The 22,204-nt window shown below is 40.2% G+C and overlaps 1 protein-coding gene across 2 annotated transcripts in view; it reads right to left on the bottom strand.

Annotated features, from left to right (window-relative positions):
* Positions 1 to 22,204, bottom strand: part of UBE2K (ubiquitin conjugating enzyme E2 K) — a 63,571-nt gene that overhangs the window by 34,757 nt on the left and 6,610 nt on the right. The window contains exons 3-4 of one of the 2 annotated variants that reach the window (XM_067531200.1): positions 20,227 to 20,238; positions 8,560 to 8,592 (exon numbers count right to left, since the gene is read on the bottom strand). The exons of the other annotated variant lie outside the window; for it this stretch is intronic. Of the exons in view, the coding sequence (XP_067387301.1) occupies positions 8,560 to 8,592; positions 20,227 to 20,238 (45 nt within the window). The remainder of the gene's footprint in view (positions 1 to 8,559; positions 8,593 to 20,226; positions 20,239 to 22,204) is intronic. 2 annotated transcript variants of the gene reach the window in all.

The raw sequence follows: 22,204 nt of genomic DNA on the forward strand, positions 1-22,204 counted from the left end.
TGTTTAAAAGCATTTTTTCAGAGACTCAGACAACATGTAGGTGCAGGGGCTACTGGTTATTTGTCATCTCCTCCACAACTTCACACCTCTCAGGACGAATTTTCTTGGCCCTCTGTAAGTTAATTTCGGGTTTCTCATAATAGCAAACTTAGATACTAATACGATGTATGTTTCTTAGAACCATTTATTAAAAGAGTTTAACCAAGATTACACTTTCTAGTCAAATTAAGTCTTTCATTCCTGAGAGGAGCAGGAATAAAATTTATACAAGTTTTCCAAAAACTAAAAAAAAAATTTTTTTTAACAAAACAAACTTATCTATGGAAAGATATACACTTACATTATTTACAGGTGAAATATTTGAAGGGCTCCTTGCATCCCTCCATTTCCCCCCATAAGCTCTGTGTCTCACTCTCCCATTCTTGTCTATTTCAAAGATTCCTGCAATTCCCACCTCCTCTTTCTCAGATCTCTGTGCACACACCCTTTCCCCTCACCATCCTTATTTCTTCTTTTTTCTGGGAAACAAGTCATTCCAGATGTCAAAAATGTTAAACTATAGTGGGAGGATGGGTAGAATTATGCTGGTAATACTTTACTGGCTACCGGTTCTTTGATCTATTGATAATTACAGAACTGGTGGAAGCTGCTGGGGTCTGCTAACCAGATGCAAGGGGCACCATGAGTCCATTTCCCCCCTCCAATTTTCACCAAAATTAATATTATTCTGCCCACAGATACCTAGAATATTTCCTGATTTTTGGAGTTAATCAGATGTGGAATTCAAAAGTTATCGGGATAGACAAACATTAGGATAATTGATACTAAGATACAAATTTTTCTGAGCCAACATGAGTTTCAAAACTGAAAAATGCAACAGATTTTATGTCTCTCTTCTGTTTACAAACATTCCTATTTAGAACCTGAAACAGGAATGATGGCGACACCAGCCGCAGCGCCATAGCAAAGGCTGAGTTTTCACTTCAAAAGCAGAGATTTAATCACTTGTGTGGAAGAATAAAATACATCTTTCCCAAAATAACTTACTCTGAATACTTAAGTATTTAATGAATTTTGAGAAGTAAATCTGTTATTTACACATTACAAATTAACTTTAAATGGATCCTATAAAAACTTAGCTCCTTGTGTCAGATCTTTTATCATCCAAAATCATCTCAGCTCAGGCATTTTTATTTTTATTTTTTTAAACACAAAAATGGCAGAGAGGTTACTGTTAAACAGATCTGATAATTTATTTAATTTTTTAGAAATTTAAGGATAATTTTTCCATTAACCTTCATAAATGAAATTTTTTTCTTTGGTAGAGAATGAAGGACAATGGTTTCCTTCAAAGAAACTTGAAGAATTACCCTCTTTCAAAATGGCTGCCACCTCCTATGATTATGAAAGGAATTGACACAGGCTGCCTTTAATTAAGTTGGTCTTCTAAAAATAGCTGCTCTCTCTCATCTGCTCTTAATAGGATGGAAGACACAGACTGCCCTTAGCAAGGATGGCTACTGCCTCCATTTACCTGTTTCTGTCTTTTGACAGCCTAAGGGGCCACCTAGGCTAATCCATCTTCCCTAAGGATAACAGGTAAATTTCCAGACAAAAACTGCTTAGTTCTAGATTAATAATCCTCTGTTTCTTTTGCTGACAATTTATATTTAATATTTTCCAGTTCATTTATCTTTGACAGAGACTATTAGTATAGTCACAGTGAACATTATTGTTAAGATTGTGAAACAAAAGGAAATGAACAGTTTCAGAAGGTACTCTGAAGCTCAGAGTCCATTTGATGACTTTCTCTGCCCCAATCACCCTTAAAATCTTTGGCAGGAAATCCTGGGATTCTAATTAGATATCATAGAGCCATCCTTACTCAATCCGTGTGTCAGGATCACTGTAACCACGTTTTTATGATCCAACTGCTGGTTTACTACCAGCATTTAATCAATACAATGGAATTCTAAAGATCACCTCCATATACAAGTATCCTAAACAATCTCTTTAAGGTATCCCTATGGAAAGCCTCAAACAAAATTTATTCCTCCATTTGTTAGACACTGTCTCTACTCAATTTTTTCAGGTCCCTGGTGTAGTCAACTAATTATGGCAGGTTTCATCCCAGCCACAAATTTGTGATGCTAGTACACAAACATGTTTTAAAAAACTCTATAAAGGGTTAGTCATATCAGCACAGCAGGTTCAACTCTAATTAAAATAGGAAGTCTGCTTGTCAAACGGGAATGGACAAAATGATATGGAAGAATATTTCCTTTTCTCGCTTTCCAAAATAATACTATATTCACTGGAGAATAAAAATAGTCCACACTAAAAATTAGTAATCTCTTCTTAAAAAAGAAAAAAAAAAGTGATGCTGAATTATATCCCACATTTACATAAAATTCAGACCCAGGCTGTGCTAACAGATCAGAATTCATTAGTAGGGTCCAGTCGTGATCCAAATTGCCCACAGAAATACAGCAAGATCTTATGTGGACCCTGCTTTACAACCATAATTTGTTAGCAGAGCCTGAATCGAACACAATATAATTTTACAAAAAATAAAGATATATTTATGTTTAGACATACAATTAATTTATGATACAGCTTGATTAGAAGACCATATAAAATTATACCAATCTATATTTGAGAAACTCAGAATTCAGTACATTTTTTCCACTGACTTAAATTCTTGATCTGCTGTAGTATCGAGAAAACTTAAGTGTTCACTATAAACACTGTAACAATTCTCACAATGCTTGTGTTTCTACAATATTGTAATTCCTACAAAACTACTTGTGCAGATATTCTATGGCACTAATCTGAACTAAATAAAACCTAAATTTAACAATGTAAACAATCAGTCCTTGTTCTGGTTAGAGCTGATCAAAAACAAAAACAAAAAAACCCAACAACTGGAAAACTTTCTGGGTTACTCCAAAGCTAAAAACAAAAGTTAGTGTCTTTAAAAAGATGCATTAACCTTCTGCCAAATTACTTACAGAAAAGAAAAAAAAAGGCCTAAAATGCAAGTTCTGCAACACTTGCCACTAACACAAGAACATATTAATTCAAGCGGATCATGTTCAATAATATATTGCTCCCCTAAACATTTCTCTTTCCTCCCTCCCCAGACACACACCCACATATTTTTAAAATGCCAAATTAAATCTATATATATAACACTTAAAGTCCACACTTCAAGAAATTTTGCAAACAAGTTTCCTTCAAACTAAAGCCACATCCCAAAGCCTGAAAGCATAGATTTACCATGAAAATGCTGACAAAAATTAACAGTTACAAATAGCTATTAAAAACATAGTGAACACTCTAATGGATCAGCAGCTGAGGCTGTTCTGTAGTGTTTTCACTTTGTTTGTAAAGTGTCCTATATAAGTAATTTTTAATAATATCGTTATAGGGCTTGGAAAATGTATCAGAAATATCTAATGTTAAATGTCAGAGCAAGCCCAGTATAGTGTGCCTGGTGATCAGCATCAGCAAGAACACACAAACGTTTAGCTCATGAAGTGTAACTGAGCAATTCCACTGCATGAAAGCTCATGAGCAGAACCAGTGGTGACATTATAAATGGGTTTCACTATGCTTACAAAAATGTGTATTACAAAGTTTAAGATTTTTAATTACAATGAGAATCTGTATTAATACATACCCCATTTGACTGAAAAAAAACCTGTCCATCAGCCATGCCCCTACATAACATATTACAAGCTTATTACTGTATGATGACAGCATGCAGATAAGAACAGTGTGGGTTGAGCTAGAATTGATCTTCCATTTATTTTTAAATAACTATTGTTTGCTAGCATGATATAAAAGTTCAACGTTTTGCCACTCTTGATCCCTGGGCAACGAAGTTACTCAAAATTCACATGAAGGTCCAAATTCTGCCCTAACTGTCCCTCAAAACATTATGTTTATGAAAGTGTGGTGTGAAGAATAAAATGCACAGAAATGCTGTTATGGGACACAGCTATAGTTAATTCACATCTAATTTAATGTAGCATTTGTGACCATTAAAAATGAGAAATAAAAATATATATACACACAATTTACAGTACCGCATTTAATTCAAAATGCTTTGATATAACCAGAAACGTCTACTGAATAGTAAATTAAAGATAAAGACCGTGTATAGATTTAACTGTATGTCTTTCATTGAGGTTAAAAGGAGTTGTGTAGCTGACCTAAATCTTTGCATGCTACTTTGAAAAATCACACCAAACATCTGTATGCATATATGGAGCAATGGAGCTCACAAAAGTAACTAAGAGCTTGTCTACTACACTTGAAAATTAATTCAGATGAAGGTAGAGTGTGAAATCTGAAATGTAACTGCTATTCCCGAATAACTCCACGTATAGAAATGCCCCTAACTCTACAGAACTAATCTGTTTCATTCCAACAAAAACTGTGCTATTTGATATTGAAGAGCTGCTACTCTATTTCCAGGTTCGGTGAATAACATTTTTTCTCCCTCTTTTTAAACAAAGAGGCATCTTTCACTAGAAAGGACTTTCTGTAAAGCAAAAAATAAGTAAATATGAAGAAAGTGCCTACTAGAAAAATGTTTAGGCACACCTACATATAAAATACTTGTGAGTTATCTATATAAACATGTATGCCACAATAAAAGCAGCTGAGCTTTAAAATTCAGCAATGCCTTAGTTCTTCAAGCCTAGGGCCTTTGAACATTTTGGAGGAGAATTTAAAAATAAGTGAAGTGGCAAACGTGTCTAAAGGCTACATGTTCAGATTTCAAAAGAACTTAGTGAATAAAGTCTGAAAAGTTTCATCTACTCACCGAAGGATGAAAAATACCTGTCCCTCCACTCTCACCATCACCCCACCCTCACTCCCCACAAAAAGGCACATCTAATTTATTTTAGATTAGCTTTTGTTTGCTCTTCAAGTGAAGAACCTCTGCTCTGCACTACTCTTCTACCTTCTTAAAGGACACCTCTGCTGCAGCACACCACATTCCTGGGTGCACAGGAAACCCCTGGACACAGCTCTTCATCTCTATTTGGACCTATGTACTCCCTCCCTTTCCTTCAAGGCAAAGGAACAGAAGCACCAGTCTCTCTGCCTTTTCAACATATATAAGATACAAGTTTAACAGGAATAGAACATGCTAAGTTATATACAGCATTGTTAAATGTGCTGTTCTTCACTTGTAATAAGAAAACTGCAAGTTGAATGAATGTAATGACCTGGTAATTTCTGTAAAAAATATATCTTCTCTTTTTCCTATCTTCCAAAAGAGAAAATTTGTTAGATCATAACTAATACTTTTATTACGTAAACTGTTTCAAGAAAGATCTATAGTTTGATTATACTAAGGACTGCCAGGTCTTGGAGAAGGAAGTTTAGTTTCTGTGAACATCCAACAACACTGCACCCTGCTTATGGCCTTGAAATCTCAGGTTCAGGAAAATCTTTATAAACTGATTACTATTAAAAATATTAGTTTACTGTAAGGATGCCCTCCCTTCTTATTATAATCTTTTCTTTTACAGCCACAAGAAGGGTAAAATTTAAATTAGTCAAATTCTGAGTAAAAGATGTTTCTTTTTAGCTTGAGGCTTCTGTACACAGTCACAGTAGCAAAATGTACAAAATGCAACAGTAAAGTTACTAGAGTAGAATCCCCTTTATCTGATCTAATTGGGATTGGGGCCAGATCAGATCATCAAATACGCAGCTAATCCAGAGAATGGGCATAGACCTTCAGCCCTGGGCCCCTCCACCTGAGGCTGACAGCCCGCATTTGGTAAATACAGAGAGCCAGATAATGGTGGCTTAGATAAATGGGGTTCTACTGTATTGTTATTCATTTTATTATAAAACACACCTTTTCTCCATTAGTTTAATGCACTACTAAAGATTTTCCTTTGGACTAAAACCTGTCATGCTAATATTTCAAGAAAACACGTGAAAGTAGGCAGGACAAAATCCATCATTCCCATTAGAGGTAAAAGTTGTTAATCAAGTACCAATACACTGTTCAGTATCATACAAGCTTAAAGACACAGTCCTGGCCTGAAGTACAGTTATGTTTAGTCTTCTGCAGCCACATACATATTGTACCTTGCTGCCATTATGACTTTGAGGCAATGCAGGCATTTTGCTGGAGGCTAGTTTTGAATGGCTTTGTAAAATAAATGTTCTTTCAGGATGTTTGTTTGTTAGTAAAGAGGCTGTTTAGGATGTGAGATGAGGGAGATTGTTCAAAGCAAAAGGATGGCATGGAGTAAGGCATAAAGACAAACATACAGATACGAAAAACAGTTATGAGAAACTAGGGGAGAGCCATAGAGAGGAACAAAGGGAGTGAAAAAATTACAGACGTTGAAAATGTCAGTACAAATCTTAATTCTCTGGTCACATTCAAGTTGTTGCTTTAATAAATCCTTATTCAGTCTGGATCCTGCCTATCAAAGACTGTCTCTCTCCATATGCAGATGGCCTTGTGTACTCTGAGGGCTTGTGTACACTTACGGTGCAGCTGCACCACTGTAGCGCTTAGTGAAGAAACTACCTACGCTGATGGGAGAGCTTCTCCCATCAGGATAAGCACTCCATCACCCCAAGAGGCAGTAGCTATGTTGATGGGAGACGCCCTCCCGTTGACAAAGCACTGTCTCCACCAGGGTTATGTCAGTATAACTCCATCACTCAGAGGTGTGGAAAATCCACACGCCTGAGTGAAGCAACTATACCAACATAAATTTGTAGTATAGACCAAGGCTGAGACACAATGGGACCAAGTTCTGTGACAACAGCCTCTAAATTACCTAGCCCTGGTCTGTGCTACACAGTTAGGCTGATGTTAAGCTGCCTTGTGTCAATCTAACTCTGTAAGAATCTATACTAAAACGTCGCTCCTGCTGACATAACTCACCTGCTACCCCAACTTAACTCCATCTCCACAAGTGGCATAGCATTTAGGCCAACATAGTTAGGTCAATGCAGTGTCAGTGTAGAAACTGCATTACTGACATCAGCTTTAGTGGCCTCCAAGAGGTGTCCCACAATGCCCCACCTTGACCGCTCTGGTCACCATTATGAACTCCACTGCCCAGCAGCCAGGTACATGCTCCTCCCCTTTAAAGCCTGCAAAATTTTGAAATTGCATTTCTTGTTTGACTGGCTTGGAGAGCATACCTCGCAACTGCCCAGCTGACCATGCTGGCTAAACATTGCAGATGTACTCCTGCTTGGAGTAAACTGGAGGTGTTGGATCTCCTGAGTCTGTGGGGAGAAGACGCCATGCAGGCACAACTCCGATCCAGCTATAGAAACGTCAATATCTATGAGCAGATTGCTCGGGTCATGGAGAAGGAATACAATAGAGACCCACAACAGTGCCGTGTGAAAGCCATGGAGCTGCAGCAGGCATACCAGAAGGCAAGGGAAGCTAACAATCACTCTGATGCGGAGCCACAGACATGCCTCGTCAACAGCTGCATGCCATCCTTAGTGGAGACTCCACCACCACCCCCAAAAGCCCCAGAGATAATTCAGGGGAGCAGGATTCACAGGCCCCCACTGTGAACAGTGACAAGGAGGAGGAGAATGGAAGACAGGTGACCAGAGGATACAGTGACACAGTAAGCCAGAACGTGTTTTTGACTCCTAGACAGTACAGCCAGTCCCTACAATCCAGCATGGGCAAGCCTGATGCAGGGGAAGGAACCTCTGGTAAGTATGCAGTTTACTTTGAAATTGCAGGGACACATCTGTTGATTTACTCTTTTATTTATGCTAGAAGAGGTAGTGAAAGAACCAATAGAGAGAGAGAGATGCTATCTGCTTCTCTTTCCCTTTTACAGTTAGGCAGAGCAAGCCCTGCAGGAGTTTGTTTATAGGCACCAGGATGTCCCATGAACCCTCCATACAGTTCTCAAGGAAACTTTCCTGGAGGTAATCTGCAATCCTCTGTGGAAGGTTTCTGGGGAGGGCTGCCTTATTCCACCGCCGCAGGACACTTTCCCACACCACTCAGCAATTATTTCAGCAGGCAACATTGCAGCACACAGGCTGGCAGCATATGGCTCCAGTCTGCAGCCAGACACCTGCAGGAGCTATTCCCTTTCAGTTTCCATTACCCTCAGAGTGGGATATCAGCTAAATCACCAATGCCTGTGGAAAACAGTGCCAGTGTTGAGTTCAACTGTCCTATACGCATATACTCATTCATGCCTGTAAGCTATCCCTCCCGCCATTGTTCCAACTCACCCCCTGCCTCCAAGCTATATTCACCATTGGTGGGATTGCCACTATGCTCTAAGAATCCCAAAGAGAAGTGAGAATGTACCACTTGCAAGTAGCGTGGATTAAGGGAAGTGAATTCATTATACCAAGTTTCCATTTATCTTGTGAAGACTTTCACAATATCATCTCTGTGCATTGTATCTTTTGCAGTTGGAAATGTAGCCTTGATGGTCTCTCCATCCACACCAGCAGAGCAGCTCAGCCAGAGGAGAAAGAGGACATGTTTCAAGAGATCCTGTGAGCCTTTGCAGCTTCAGATACCAAGCACATGGTCTGGAGGATAACCTTTGCAGACAGCATGGACAGTGATAGAGCAGAGAGGAGAAAAGAACAGGAAAAGGAGACAAATGTATTGCAGGAGATCCTAGCGCTTCTCAAGTGGCAAACAAACATGCTGCAGATTCTCACTGACCTTCAAGTTCAACAGTCTCGTGCTCACCTCCCAATGCAGCCCATACAGCACTGCATTCCAGGACCTCCCACACACTCACATTCCACGTGATGTCCGGGAGGTTGCTGCATTTCCCTCACCACACCACCTTGGAGAAGAGTACAGGCAATCATAGCTGCAGGTATGCTGACCTGTGAAAGACAGCTGGTATGTGTGTTTGTGAAATGGAAATGATTGTTCTTTCCCCTTCAAAGATTCTTTTCCCTGTATTTATGAAGTTTCATTGAATTATAAATGTGTCTGTTTGCATGGTTTAGAATAAAAGTCTATTTATGGAAATCTAATTCATCTTTATTAGTTCACACCATATGCTGGCCGGGGCTGACATCTGACATCATTCACAGATAATAGCAACAGGTGTATTTGCAACTTCATATTACTACACACACAGCACAGTTCATATCGGGGAGCAAAAAAGTAATGCCAGGCACAGCACACTACAGTTCAATATTAAAATGGTGTGTGTGTGGGAGAGGGCCCGTGTTAAAAGTTTGTACTGGGCGCGAAAAAATTGGGTCCTGTTCATAATATTATGCAAGATACAGCAGGCAGCTATAATCATTGTGATATTTTTTCACTGAGGTCCAATCTCGTGAGTAGACAGTGCTGCGCTGGAGAGCTGGGTCAAGCTCCACTCTCAGACACAGGAATGTGGCCTTGCACATCCAAAAGTTCTACAGCCACTGCTCATCATCCCAAACCTGCATAATGATGTGATCTCATCAGTAAGTGCTTGTTCCTCGGAACCAGAACAAGCACTCCACCATCTGCAGCTGCTCCATGAATGCGGACAACAGCTTTGAATTGTTTCTTTCTATGTCCCACAGCAATGTGGCCTCCAAGGAATTGTCATGTTCCCCACAGCTCTGCAAATATAGCAGCATCAGGCGCTCCATGCTTCAATGCTCATCACAATACTGCAGAGCTGAGCATGATCCATGCTTCTCACAAAATGGCAGATGTGTGGGTTTGTGGAGATTTTGAAGACAGGCACTAAACATTATGGGATGCAGATGAAATTATGGGCTGGAGAACACTGCATTATGGGATGTTGAAATCATGTTCCTAGTCACCTGTGTGACTCATTTGCCCCCATGAGACACTGTAAAACCTTTCCAAAACACCCTGCACTAGACGGTGGCAAATTGCACAGTGGGATAGCACTCATGATGCACTGTTCTCTGCATCAATGCAAGCACTGCTAGTGAGAACGCACACTGCGAACACAAGGAGTGTAATGTTGACAAGCAAAAGTGATTTAATTATTGCAGTGACTGTACGCCAATGTAACTTAGGTCAAAATAATTTTGTAGTAAAAACGAAAGTCCTGTAGCACTTTAAAGACTAACAACTTTAATTTCTGCAGGCATAAGCTTTTGTGGGCTGTAACCCACTTCGTCAGATGTAAGGAATAGAAATCAGATGGGGGTGTATACATATACACACACATCTAAGGGTAAGGAACAATGGGGAAGGTAGGTATGAGCAAAGTCCATTCAGTTAGAGTAGTTGAGGCCTATTCACAACCATTGATCAGAAGGTGAGAAGTGTGAACAGTGACAATTACTTCTTGTAATGAGATAACCATTCCAAGTCCCTATTTAGACCCAGTTTAATTGTATCAAGTTTGCAGATGAGTTCCAGTTCTTCAGTTTCTCTTTGAAGTCTGTTTCTGAAGTTTTTTTTGTAGAAGTATAGCAACTTTCAAGTCAGCTACAGAGTGTCCTGGGAGACTGAAGTGCTCTCTGACTGGTTTATGGATGTTACCATTTTTATGTCTGATTTGTATCCATTTATTCTTTTGCATAGTGACAGTCCGGTTTGGCCAATGTACATGGCAGAGGGGCATTGCTGGCACATGATGGCATATATTACATTAGTAGATGTGCAGGTGAATGAGCTCCTTATGGTGTGCCTCATGTGGTTAGGAGCTGTGATGGTGTCACTAGAGTCGATGTCTGGGCAGAGCTAGCAACTGGGTTTGTTGCAGGGGTACGTTCCTGGGTTGGTGTTCTTCTTGTATGGTGTATAGTTGCTGGTGAATATTTGCTTCAGGTTGGGGGGCTGTCTGTAAGAAAGGATAGTGTAGATGTGCCCCCAATAACAGTTTCTTCTGCTGCCATTAAAATAAACTTCATTCCCAATCCCGACCACCTCCTCACAACCACATGGCTGAAAATATTAATTGATTTAAAGCTTGTCCATAATTATGTAAAGACTTTTTTTCATTATATTCATAAGAGAGTCTGGCTCTCTTCCCCGGATTTCCACACCCATGACATTGTTCAGGCAGCCTGGCTAAGAACCATTTTCGCCTCACTTGTGTCAGGTAAGGAAGGAGTTTGTAGCAGTTTCACCAGTTCGTCCTTCTGGGCCTCAGCTACTGTGGTGTTCTCCAGGTAGTCCAGCTCACCAGACTTCCCTTTTGGCTCCCTGACCCTCCTTGCCTACAAGATGAGACACTAGTTTCTTATCCCCCAGCTACCTGGCTCCATGGAACACTGCAGGGAGAATGCATTGTAATCCACTTAAAACCCTCTTTTACAGAAAATAGGAGAGCAAGAGGCCATTGCAGGCAGGTCCCAGAAGGACCAGGAAATAAAACAAAATGTCAGGTGCCTGGCTTCAGCAAAATGGCATATTCCACAGCCACAAAATCTGAGGACTTGTTGGAGAAGGATAGGACACTTAACAGTTACTGTTTCAAACTCACACTTGATTCATACTTTCAAGTTGGTCTCTGCAAGGGTAAAGGCAGATTGTTTTTAAAAAAAAAAATAAAAAAAAAAATTGAGATTCTGGAGCACAATTCTGTGGTAATGTCCATGAGCACTGAATTGCGAGACACTGTTTATCCACTACACTGAGGCATACTTGCTTAGCCCTAGATTTGCAATCTGGGACACAAAATGAGTTGACTGTTTCCCTCTGTCAGTCCACTGGAGTCAGAGTTTGCTGACCTACAAGACTCATTTTTTAATTCAGTCATATGCTTTGGAGTAGAAATAAGCTTTTCCCCCCCCAAGGTTGGTGTTTCAAGTACTATTTTATACTGAGGCACTGTTGCTGTAAATACCAGTGGTTGGAATGGGGCACTCCATTTTTAATTGATATTGCCTTTTGTGGCTTTATTTAATGTAAATGCACCCAAAGGTTGAATTATAATAAAGGTTACCTGTAAAGGTTTTATTTAATTTTTTTCCTCCAGAAGAAAGGGAAAAAAATACACTACTAATTTCCTTTGAAAACCACGTATAAAGACAGTTGTTAGTTTAAGGACTGGTCTACACTAGTGTTGGTGTACACACTGCAATCACACATACCCCACTCCCACCCCTCTGACAAAACTGCTGTTTTTTCGACAAAACCACCTCGATGAGAGGTTCAGGGCTTTTGTTGGCTTAGTTAGGGCGACGCAGTGTCAATGTAGACACTGCGTCAATCCAGTGGATGCTGCAAACCCAGACAGCTGGTTCCTGCTCTCAGCTGGGAGCCAAGACAGGAGAAGCTACAGGCAGCTGGATCCCAGCTACCAGCCAGGACCAGAGAAGCCAGAGGCAGCTTCTCCGCCTGCTCTCCACTGGAAGCCCGGCAGCCTTGTCAATTTCACAGTGAGAGCAGGCAGGGGAAGCAAGAAGCGGGAGCAGCTGCACCCCATTCCCCAGGGGAGACACACTGACTGCTTCCCCCTGGGAATTGGGGGGGGGGGGAGAAACCCTGGCAACTTCCCCCGTCTCCCGGGGGGAACTGGGAAGGCGGGGGAGAGGGCAGCCTGCTAGAAGCCAGCCTATGGGGCTCCAGGGAGGGAGCTGAGAGACCGGTGCTCCCCACACTGCCCCTCTTAGGTCCGTGGAAGTGCTCCTGGTGAGGATGCCCTCCACTGACCCAAGAAGGGTAGTGTGGATGTCAGCCATCTGTAGCTGTAAATCGACATATATTAGGTTGACTTATTTTTTAAATGTAGACATGGCCTAAGAACCTGAACGCTCAAATGAAGATTTCCTGGTGTCCTCTGTTAAAGATCTTGTCTCAACTAAGATTTAAAGTGGGATGTTACCACGTGTTAACTAACACATACTAATTAACAAACACATGTTAAACAGATCAAGTTAAAGCCTGGGGGGAGATTAAGGTTTACCTTGACCAGTTAACACATTTAAAACTATAATTCAATGTATTGACACTAGGATTTTAACATGTTGGTGTCTTCCTAAGTACATCATTGCTACAAAACAAAAACAAAGTTTTCTCCATCTAATCACTATTTTTACTTTTTTATGGTTTTCCCAAATTTCACATAATTGATCTCAGCCCAAAGGAGAATTTTCCTAGGGAGCTTCAAAAAAAATTGGATTAAAATTTTACAATTATGAAAGCTTAGAGTACGTGCCTTCCTTGGAAAAAATAAATGAGATTCTTTTCACATTTTAACAACAAAAAACAGCTGTCAGGAAACAGAATGTCACTGTTACTAACATATATGTTACTAACAGAATATTTGAATACACAGAATTAAGGAGGTGCAAACAGACGTGTTCAAAAACAATTAAAATTGAGCACTTCCATGGACAGAACATTTTAAAATTTCTTATAACTTTAATTATGAACTAAATTTCTATTAATTTCCTAGGCAAGTGTCTTCACAGAAGACAGAGTCCATAGCAACTTTAAATTTTAATAATCAATGTGCTTTCAGGTATCTGCAATGAAAAACTTTTTTTTTTTCTCCCTTTTAAACATTTTTCCCTATACACACACACTGGCAGAATTTGAAAACTCAATCAAGTTTGTTGAAACTATTGCATATAAAAAGTTAGATTGCGGCTAATATCAAGAGGTTTTAGTCCAAAAGGGAAGTTGCTGAAACCATTATGAAGAAGTAAAAATAGGAGTTTAGAATGGGATGGCCTCAATGTTTTGAGTGTTGAGATGCCACCATTACAAAATTCATTGTTCAGATTATTCAGAAAGCTAATTAGTTCAATGAAACTTCAGAAAAGAGCTAAAAAGCACACATTTCTTCCTACTTTGAAATCTTATGCCTAGTCTATGCTGAAAAGTTTTACTAGTATAATTATTTTGGCTAAGGATGTGACTTTTTGACAAGAATAATTACAGATAAAAACCCTAGTGTGAATGCAGTTATATCAATATAGTTATCACCCTTCTAGTACAAGAACAGCTGTACAGGTATAAAACACCTTTTTAGCACCACAACTTGTCCACACTAGAGAAGTGGGGGTGTATTACTTTAGCTATATTGCTATAGTTAAACTGTTACAACTTCTTAGCATGGATAAACACTTGCAAAAAAGTTTTGGTAGACATCATTAAACGTTGAGACCCTGAACACATTTGAGTGACAAAAGCATGCTAAACACTCTACAGGACACAGTACAAGGGTTCCCTGCACAAAGGAGCTTACAACATAGATCACACAGAAAACAGCAGACACACAGCCCAGATGAAGGAGCAACTTCAGAAGAGGCGTAAAACTGTACTTTTGTTTTGTTTTTATAACACTTTTCTCTTTCATGCTATAAAACTGAAAAGCTTCATAAACAAACTGTGTTTTAATGAGAAATGTTAATTACCCTGTATGTGCAAATGCATGAGATTGTTGTTTACTTCAGATCTGATCCGGCAGTCAATTCCCCCACTGAGATCACTAGTAGTTCTACATGTGAAGAGATTGCAAGATAACCCTTGTTGCAAAAGATTATACTTCTTCCTTCTCACCCACACATTCTAACACAAGACATCTTTACACTTCACTCTTAAATAAAAAGAAAATGAATTATGGGACTTCTAACATGGATGGATTTATACTATCCGTTTAAGTAAAATAAAGAAAATACTGATTTGGGATATTTTTAAAACCACAATAAATGTTATTTTACAATTTGGTCACACATTATTTTAATTTATTTATTATGCAGATTCAATCACCCATATTAGCTGTATTTTAGTCCACAAAATAGATTTTACTCCCCAAACTAAAATTATTCCTAATTCAGAGATTACAAAATGAATTGTCAGTCAGTTACAAGTGCAAAAAATAGACTGTGAAACCAGAGTGCACTGTACAATGTTATCAAGGGTAATGCACTTTAGCACATAAATGTGAGCAAAACTGTTTATGTATCTCCATAAAAAGAAGTGAAGTTTTGTTCACAAGTCTATCAAAAAGTAAGACCCTCATCACATTAGCTATGAAATATAATTAAATGTATTTTCAAGTATACTTATCTTTTCTTAGGCTACGATTGTTGGTGACTATTGTTCTAAAAAAAACTTAAAAAATTACATAGACAGTGTCACAAGTCCTTAACGATTATGAAAGCAGGCTAGAAACTGGTTAACTCTTGAACAGATCTTTGTAAAATTAGTATTAATATATTATGTAATTTTAAAATCAGAAGGCAAAGTAATTTAAAAACTTGTTACCACAGTTTGACATTGAGGTCCCAACCACTGCAAATGACATATGTTTGAAAAAGCAAGATTCTCACCAGTAGGAGTATCAGAAATGCTAACTGTGATATATCTATTTTCAAATACATTTCAGTTTAATGTAATGAAAAGTTTTACTCTTTCAGAAATTTCAGATTGCTAGGTTCAGTAAGATTAAACTAGAGGGTTACATGCTTCATTGTTTATGTAGGTGGAACTGTACATCTAGCTGGGGCCCTCCACTAAGAGCAGGCCCCTCACCCCTGTATCGCCATTTAGTCACTCACAGGAGCAATGTCCCGGCAGATTTGGGGGGTGGGGGGAGCGGGATTATGATGATGCACAGACTAGATCAGGAGACAAAAGGCTTCCAAGTATCCTGATTTCCACTAAAATCAGGCGCACAGGGTCTCCATTTGGTGCTGCAGCAAAGGAAGTTCTCAGGCACCCTAACCCCATCCGCGCCCCTAACCCTGAGGTCACAGCCTCATGCTCATCTCCATAGAGACTTTACTTCTGTCCCCACAGTCCTCTATGAGGTCTCTGCATCACTCCTGTGTCCTGAGTAATAACATGGTAATGTGAGACTGATTTTAGTTGCTCTTCCAATTGTCACCAAAATCAATAAGGTTCTGCCCATTGATACCTAAAACATTTCGCTGGATGTTTGCAATTGATCAGTTGCAGTTTTCAAAAGTTATCACATTACAAACATACAGGCAGAAATGCCATCAAGTTGAGTGTAGAAGGCCTCACTTCATTTACCCAATTATCCTGATTCCTTGACCAATTCACAGGTCTTGTCAATGGTCACGCAAAAGTTTAATGATATTTTACATAAGTGTTCTGAATATTTACAGGTCACAATGAAATACTATATTTGTGTAAACACTATTACTAGGAACATTAACACACTATCCAGTTATTCTATTAGCATTTTCAAGAGAAAAGTATTGATGTTAAGAATGAATAAAACACATTTTATTCAAAATCTTGAGGAACAGCCATGAAATTCAGATAAACGTTTAGGATGAAAATCTGAGTTAACCAGCCGGTTTTAAAAGACTGCTTCATAACTGGGAACCAAGAGTAGTCTTCTTAAAGTCTACTAGTAAGTTCCTCTGCTTTGAACAAGCTATTGAACACCAGCTTCTGTAGTGCAGCCCCTTCAAAAGTCAGCTGACATACAAAATCATGCTGCAGTCTCATCCAGTACAACCTGAGGGACATATCCAACACGAGTTAAATGGAATTCAGGAAGCCAGGGGTGTATTGTACACTAAAGAGTGATAACATGCTATTAACTTTGTGACATATTATTTGTTTACATAAGTATCTTGGGCAGAGCTTGAAAAATTTACTTATAATTACAGAGTAGAAAATTCCCTTCATAAGTGGGGGATGAGGCAAAGCAATCCTTAAACCAGTAATTTCTGTAAAATTTAAAAAGATTGTCTTTACTATGACAAATCACTGTCAAAGACAGACATTGTGGCATTCAATATCTACTCTGACTCCATGCTCAGTTTAAAAGCAAAGATATGTTCTTCCAAAGATGAGAATTCAAGCTGGGATCTGAAAATTAAACAGGGTTCCTTCTGGTTCACAGGAATGGAAAATTCTGAAATCAGAACAGAGATCCTAATCTTGCAAACTCATAACATCTGTCTATATGAGAAAACTTTAGCAGTTATACCAACATAGTTATACCAACCATGTGGGAAACACTTGTTCTGGAATGTGTGTGGGTTTTTGATTAGCATATACCCTTTCTCAAGTGACAAACCAAAACATAAAAAGGCTAGATTGTATTGGAATAAGATCATCCACACAGGGCTTTATACCAGTATAACAACAGGAGTTTAAAATTCACACCTCAGGTTATAGCCAAAAACCATTAGCATTTAGAGAAGGCCTAACTTTATTCATGCAAGTAGTTCCATTGTGCTCACCAACTGCACACTGATTTCAATAGGACTATTCATATGAATCAAGTTAAGCACATGTGTTAGCAGGAAAATCATTGCTCTGTTCACTAAAAATTCTGTTGCTGATGCACAAGTCACAATGGAAGCAACTTCACTCTTGCATAGCTATATTGGTCCTGCAATGTTAACAGGAGTAAAAAGCAGCAATTGCTATTTTTAGTCACTTTTCAGAGTAAGAAATGAACTTTTAGCTTCTATCTGCCAACCTGACAGGATGTCCCAGGTGGTGTTCTGCCTGTTTGGAGCCCGCATCCGAGATGTTATAGAACGGCTGCAGATGCTCATCCATCCCTCCACTACCACATGCTGCTCATTCACCTGGGCTTTAATGATACTGCCAGATAGGACCCTGAGCACTGACTTATGGCTCTAGGCGCGAAGGCGACGTTCTCATCCATCCTTCCAGTTCTGGGTTAGAGCCCAGGCAGGGAAATCAACTCGCCAACCTAGTGAGGAGGGGTCAGGTGATAAAAGCTCACAGGTGAGTATAAAAAAGTGAGCTTAAGAGAGGGTGAAATGCTGCCAGGGGGGTGGGGGCGATTACAATAGGGTCATAGGACCAACAAGAGGGAAAACAGTGGGGGAATCTACTCAATATCTCCAGTATCAGACTCTATACAGAAATGCAAGGAGTATAGGGAATAAACAGGAAGAATTAGTACATAAGCTAAATTATGACTTAATTGGCATCATAGAAATTTGGTAGGATAAATCTCATGACTACAAACTGTCATAGTTATACCTTGCTCAAGGAAGACAGGCAGGGGAAAAAGGGAGGAGGTCTAGCATTATACACTAAGAATATATACACTTGTTGTGAGGTCCAGAAGGAGATAAGAGTTAGATGAGTTGAAAGTCTCTGGGTGAAGAGGTGATGTTCTCCTGGTAGTGGTCTACTACAAACCACCAAATCAGGAGAAGAAAGAGGTATATAAGGCATTTCTAGAACCAAACAACAGACATATCCAAAACACAAGACCCAGTAGTAAAGAGGGACTTTAACCAGACATCTGTTGGAAACACAAGATGTCCAATCAGTTATTGGAATATACTGGAGACAACTTCTTGTTTCAGAAGTAATCAGAGGGCGGCTAGTTTAGACTTGATTCTGACTAACATGGAAGAACTAGTCGTAAATCTGAAGGATGAAGGCAATTTGTGTGAAAGTGATCATGAAACAATATATTTCACGATTCTAAGAAAATGAATGAGTGAGAGCACCAGAATATAGAACCATAGAGTTGGAAGGGACCTCAGAAGGCCATCTAGTCCAACCCCCTGCTCAAAGCAGGTCTAACCTCAGCTAAATAATCCCAGTGAGGGTTTTGTCAAGCCGCAGCTTAAAAACCTCTAAAGATGGAGATTCCACCACCTCTCTAGGTAACCCATTCCAGTGCTTCACCACCCTCCTAGTGAAAAACTTTTTCCTAATGTCCAACCTAGATCTCCCCCACTGCAATTTGAGACCGTTGCTCCTTGTTCTGTCATCTGCCACCACTGAGAACAGCCTAGCTCCATCCTCCCTGGAACCCCCTTTCAGGTAGTTAAAGGCTGCTATCAAATCCCTCCTCATTCTTCTCTTTTGCAGACTAAACAAGCCTACTTCCCCCAGCCTCTTCTCATAAGTCTTGTGCTCCAGCCACCTAATCATTTTGTTGCCCTCCGCTGGACTCTCTCCAATTTCTCCACATCCTTTTTGTAGTGGGGGGCCCAAAACTGGACACAATACTCCAAATGCAGCCTCACCAATGCCGAATAGAGGGGAATAATCACTTCCCTTGATCTGCTGGCAATGCTCCTACTAATGCAGCCCAATATGCTATTAGCCTTCTTGGCAACCAGGGCACACTGCTGACTCATATCCAGCTTCTTAGTCACTGTAACCCCCAGGTCCTTTTCTGCAGAACTGCTGCCTAGCCAGTTGGTCCCCAGTCTGCAGCAGTGCATAGGATTCTTCTGTCCTATGTGCAGGACTCTGCACTTGTCCTTGTTGAACCTCATCAGATTTCTTTTGGCCCAATCCTCCAGTTTGGTTAGGTCCTTCTGTATCCTATCCCTACCTTCCAGGGTATCTACCACTCCCCCTAGCTTAGTGTCATCTGCAAACTTCCTGAGGGTGCAATATACCCCATCCTCTAGATCATTAATGAAGATGTTGAACAAAACCAGCCCCAGGACCGACGCCAGGGGCACTCCGCTTGTGACCGGCTGCCAGCTAGACATGAAGCCATTGATCACTACTCGTTGAGCCCTATGCTTTAGCCAATTGTCTATCCATTTTATAGTCCATTCATCCAACCCATACTTCTTTAACTTGCTGATAAGAATGCTGTGAGAGACCGTATCAAAAGCTTTGCTGAAGTCAAGGTATATCACGTCCACCGCTTTCCCCACATCCACAGAGCCAGTCATCTCTTCATAGAAAGCAATCAGGTTGGTCAGGCATAACTTTCCCTTGGTGAATCCATGTTGACTGTTCCTGATCACCTTCCTCTCTTCCAAGTGCCTTAAAATGGATTCCTTGAGGACCTACTCCATGATTTTTCCAGGGATTGAGGTGAGGCTGACCAGTCTGTAGTTCCTTGGATCCTCTTTCCTCCCTTTCTTGAAGATGGGCACTATATTTGCTTTTTTCCAGTCATCAGGGATCTTCCCCAATTGCCACGAGCTTTCAAAGATAACAGCCAATGGCTCTGAAGTCACATCAGCCAACTCCCTCAGCACCCTCAGATGCATTGCATCTGGCCCCATGGACTTGTGTATGTCCAATCTTTCTAAATAGTCTTGGACCTGTTCCTTCAGCACTGCAGGATGTTCACCTCCTTCCCATTCTGTGCCGCCCAGGGCAGTAGTCTGGGAGCTGACCTTGTCCGTGAAGACGGAGGCAAAAAAGGCATTAAGTACCTCAGCTTTCTCCACATCCTCTCTCACTAGGTTGCCTCCCCCATTCTGTAAGGGGCCCACACTTTCCCTAATCTTCCTCCTGTTGGTAACATACCTGTAGAAACCCTTCTTGTTCCCCTTCACATCCCTTGCTAGCTGCAACTCCAATTGTGCTTTGGCCTTCCTGATTTCATTCCTGCATGTTGGAGCAGCGTTTTTATACTCCTCCCTAGTCATCTGACCAAACTTCCACTTCTTGTAAGCTTCTTTTTTGTGTTTAAGCTCACCAAAGACTTCTTTGTTAAGCCAAGCTGGACGCCTACCATATTTGCTATTCTTTTTGCACATCGGGATGATTTGTTCCTGCACCCTCAGTAAGGTTTCTTTAAAATACAGCCAGCTCTTTTGGATTCCTTTCCCCCTCATTTTAGCCTCGCAGGGGATCCTGCCCATCAGCTCCCTGAGGGAGCCAAAGTCTGCTTTTCTGAAGTCCATGGTCCGTATCCTGCTGTTCTGCTTTCTTCCTTTTGTCAGGATCCTGAACTCGACCATCTCATAGTCATGTCTGGCTAGGCTGCCACCCACTTCTACTTCCCCTACCAAATCTTCCCTGTTTGTGAGCAGCAGGTCGAGAGAAGCATGGCCCCTAGTTGGTTGCTCCAGCACTTGCACCAGGAAGTTGTCTGCAACACTATTCAAAAACTTCCTGGATTGTTTATGCTTTGCTGTATTGCTCTTCCAGCAGATGTCAGGATGATTGAAGTCCCCCATGAGAATCAGATCCTGTGAACTGGAAACTTTCCCTAGTTGACTGAAGAAAGCCTCATCTACCTTGTCCTCCTGGTCTGGTGGTCTGTAACAAATACCCACCATGATATCACCCTTATTGTTCTTGCTTCTAAGAATATGAACAATGGACTTGAAAAAGTAGACTATAACAAATCCAGAGAACTGGTAGATAAATTCCCATGGAAAGAAAACTGAAGGGAAAAAAGTTCAGGAGAGCTGGCAGTTTCTGAAAGTGACAGTATTAAAGGCGCAACAGCAAACTATCCCAATGTGAAGGAAAGATAAGAAGAATAGTAAGAAGCCAATATGGCTGCATCAGGACCTGAAAATCAAAAAGGAATCCTATAAAAAGAGGAAATATGTTGAGTATGAAAGAATAACACAAGCTTGTAGGGACAAAACCAGAAAGGCTAAGGCACAAAATGAGTTACAACTACCCAGGGGCATAAAGGGCAATAAGAAGAGGTTCTATAAATACATTAAGGAGCAAGAGAAAAAAATATATAAACTGTGGGTCCTCTACTTAGTAGGAAAAAGATCTAACAACAGCCAACATCAAGACGGCTGAGGTATATGATGCCTATATGGCTTCAGTCTTCACTAAAAAGGTTAATGGTGACCAGATACGCAACACAATTAGTATGAACATTGAAGGGGAAGGAAGGCAACCCAGAATAGGGAAAGAACATGTTAAAGATATTCAGATGACTTAGATGCATTTAAGTAAGCAGGATCAGATTAAATTCATGCTAGGGAATTTAAGGAATTAGCTGAAACAATCTCTGAACCATTAGCCATTATCTTTGGTAACTCAAGGAGGATGGGGTGAGGTGCCAGAGGACTAGAGAACAGCAAGCCTAGTACCTATCTTTAAAGAGCGGAACAAAGAGGATCAGGGGAATTATAGAGCAGTCAAACTAACTTTGATACCTGGAAAGATACTGAACTAAATATTAAACAGTCAATTTGTAAGCACCAAGAAGATAACAAGGTAATAAGTAACAGCCAACATGGATTTGTCAAGAAGAAATCATGCAAACCAACCTAATTTCCCCTGGACAGGGTTGCTGGCCTAGTCGATATGGGGAAGCTGTAGATGTGATATACCTTGATTTCTGGCTTTTGACACAGTCTCCTTGACATTTAATAAGCCAACTAGAGGAACTGTGGCCTAGATGAAAATACTATATGATGGGTGCACAACTGGTTGAAAGACCACACTCAAAGAGTTGTTATCCATGGTTTGTTGTCAAACTGGGGGACGGGCATATCTAGTGGGGTCCCATAGGAGTGTCCTATGTCCGGTACTATTCAATATTTTGATTAATGACTT

The sequence above is a fragment of the Emydura macquarii genome, unplaced genomic scaffold (assembly GCF_026122565.2).
Source record: "Emydura macquarii macquarii isolate MOO-44397 ecotype Brisbane River unplaced genomic scaffold, CSIRO-AGI_Emac_v2 contig_3128, whole genome shotgun sequence".
In the NCBI taxonomy this organism is placed as follows: Eukaryota; Metazoa; Chordata; order Testudines; family Chelidae; genus Emydura; species Emydura macquarii.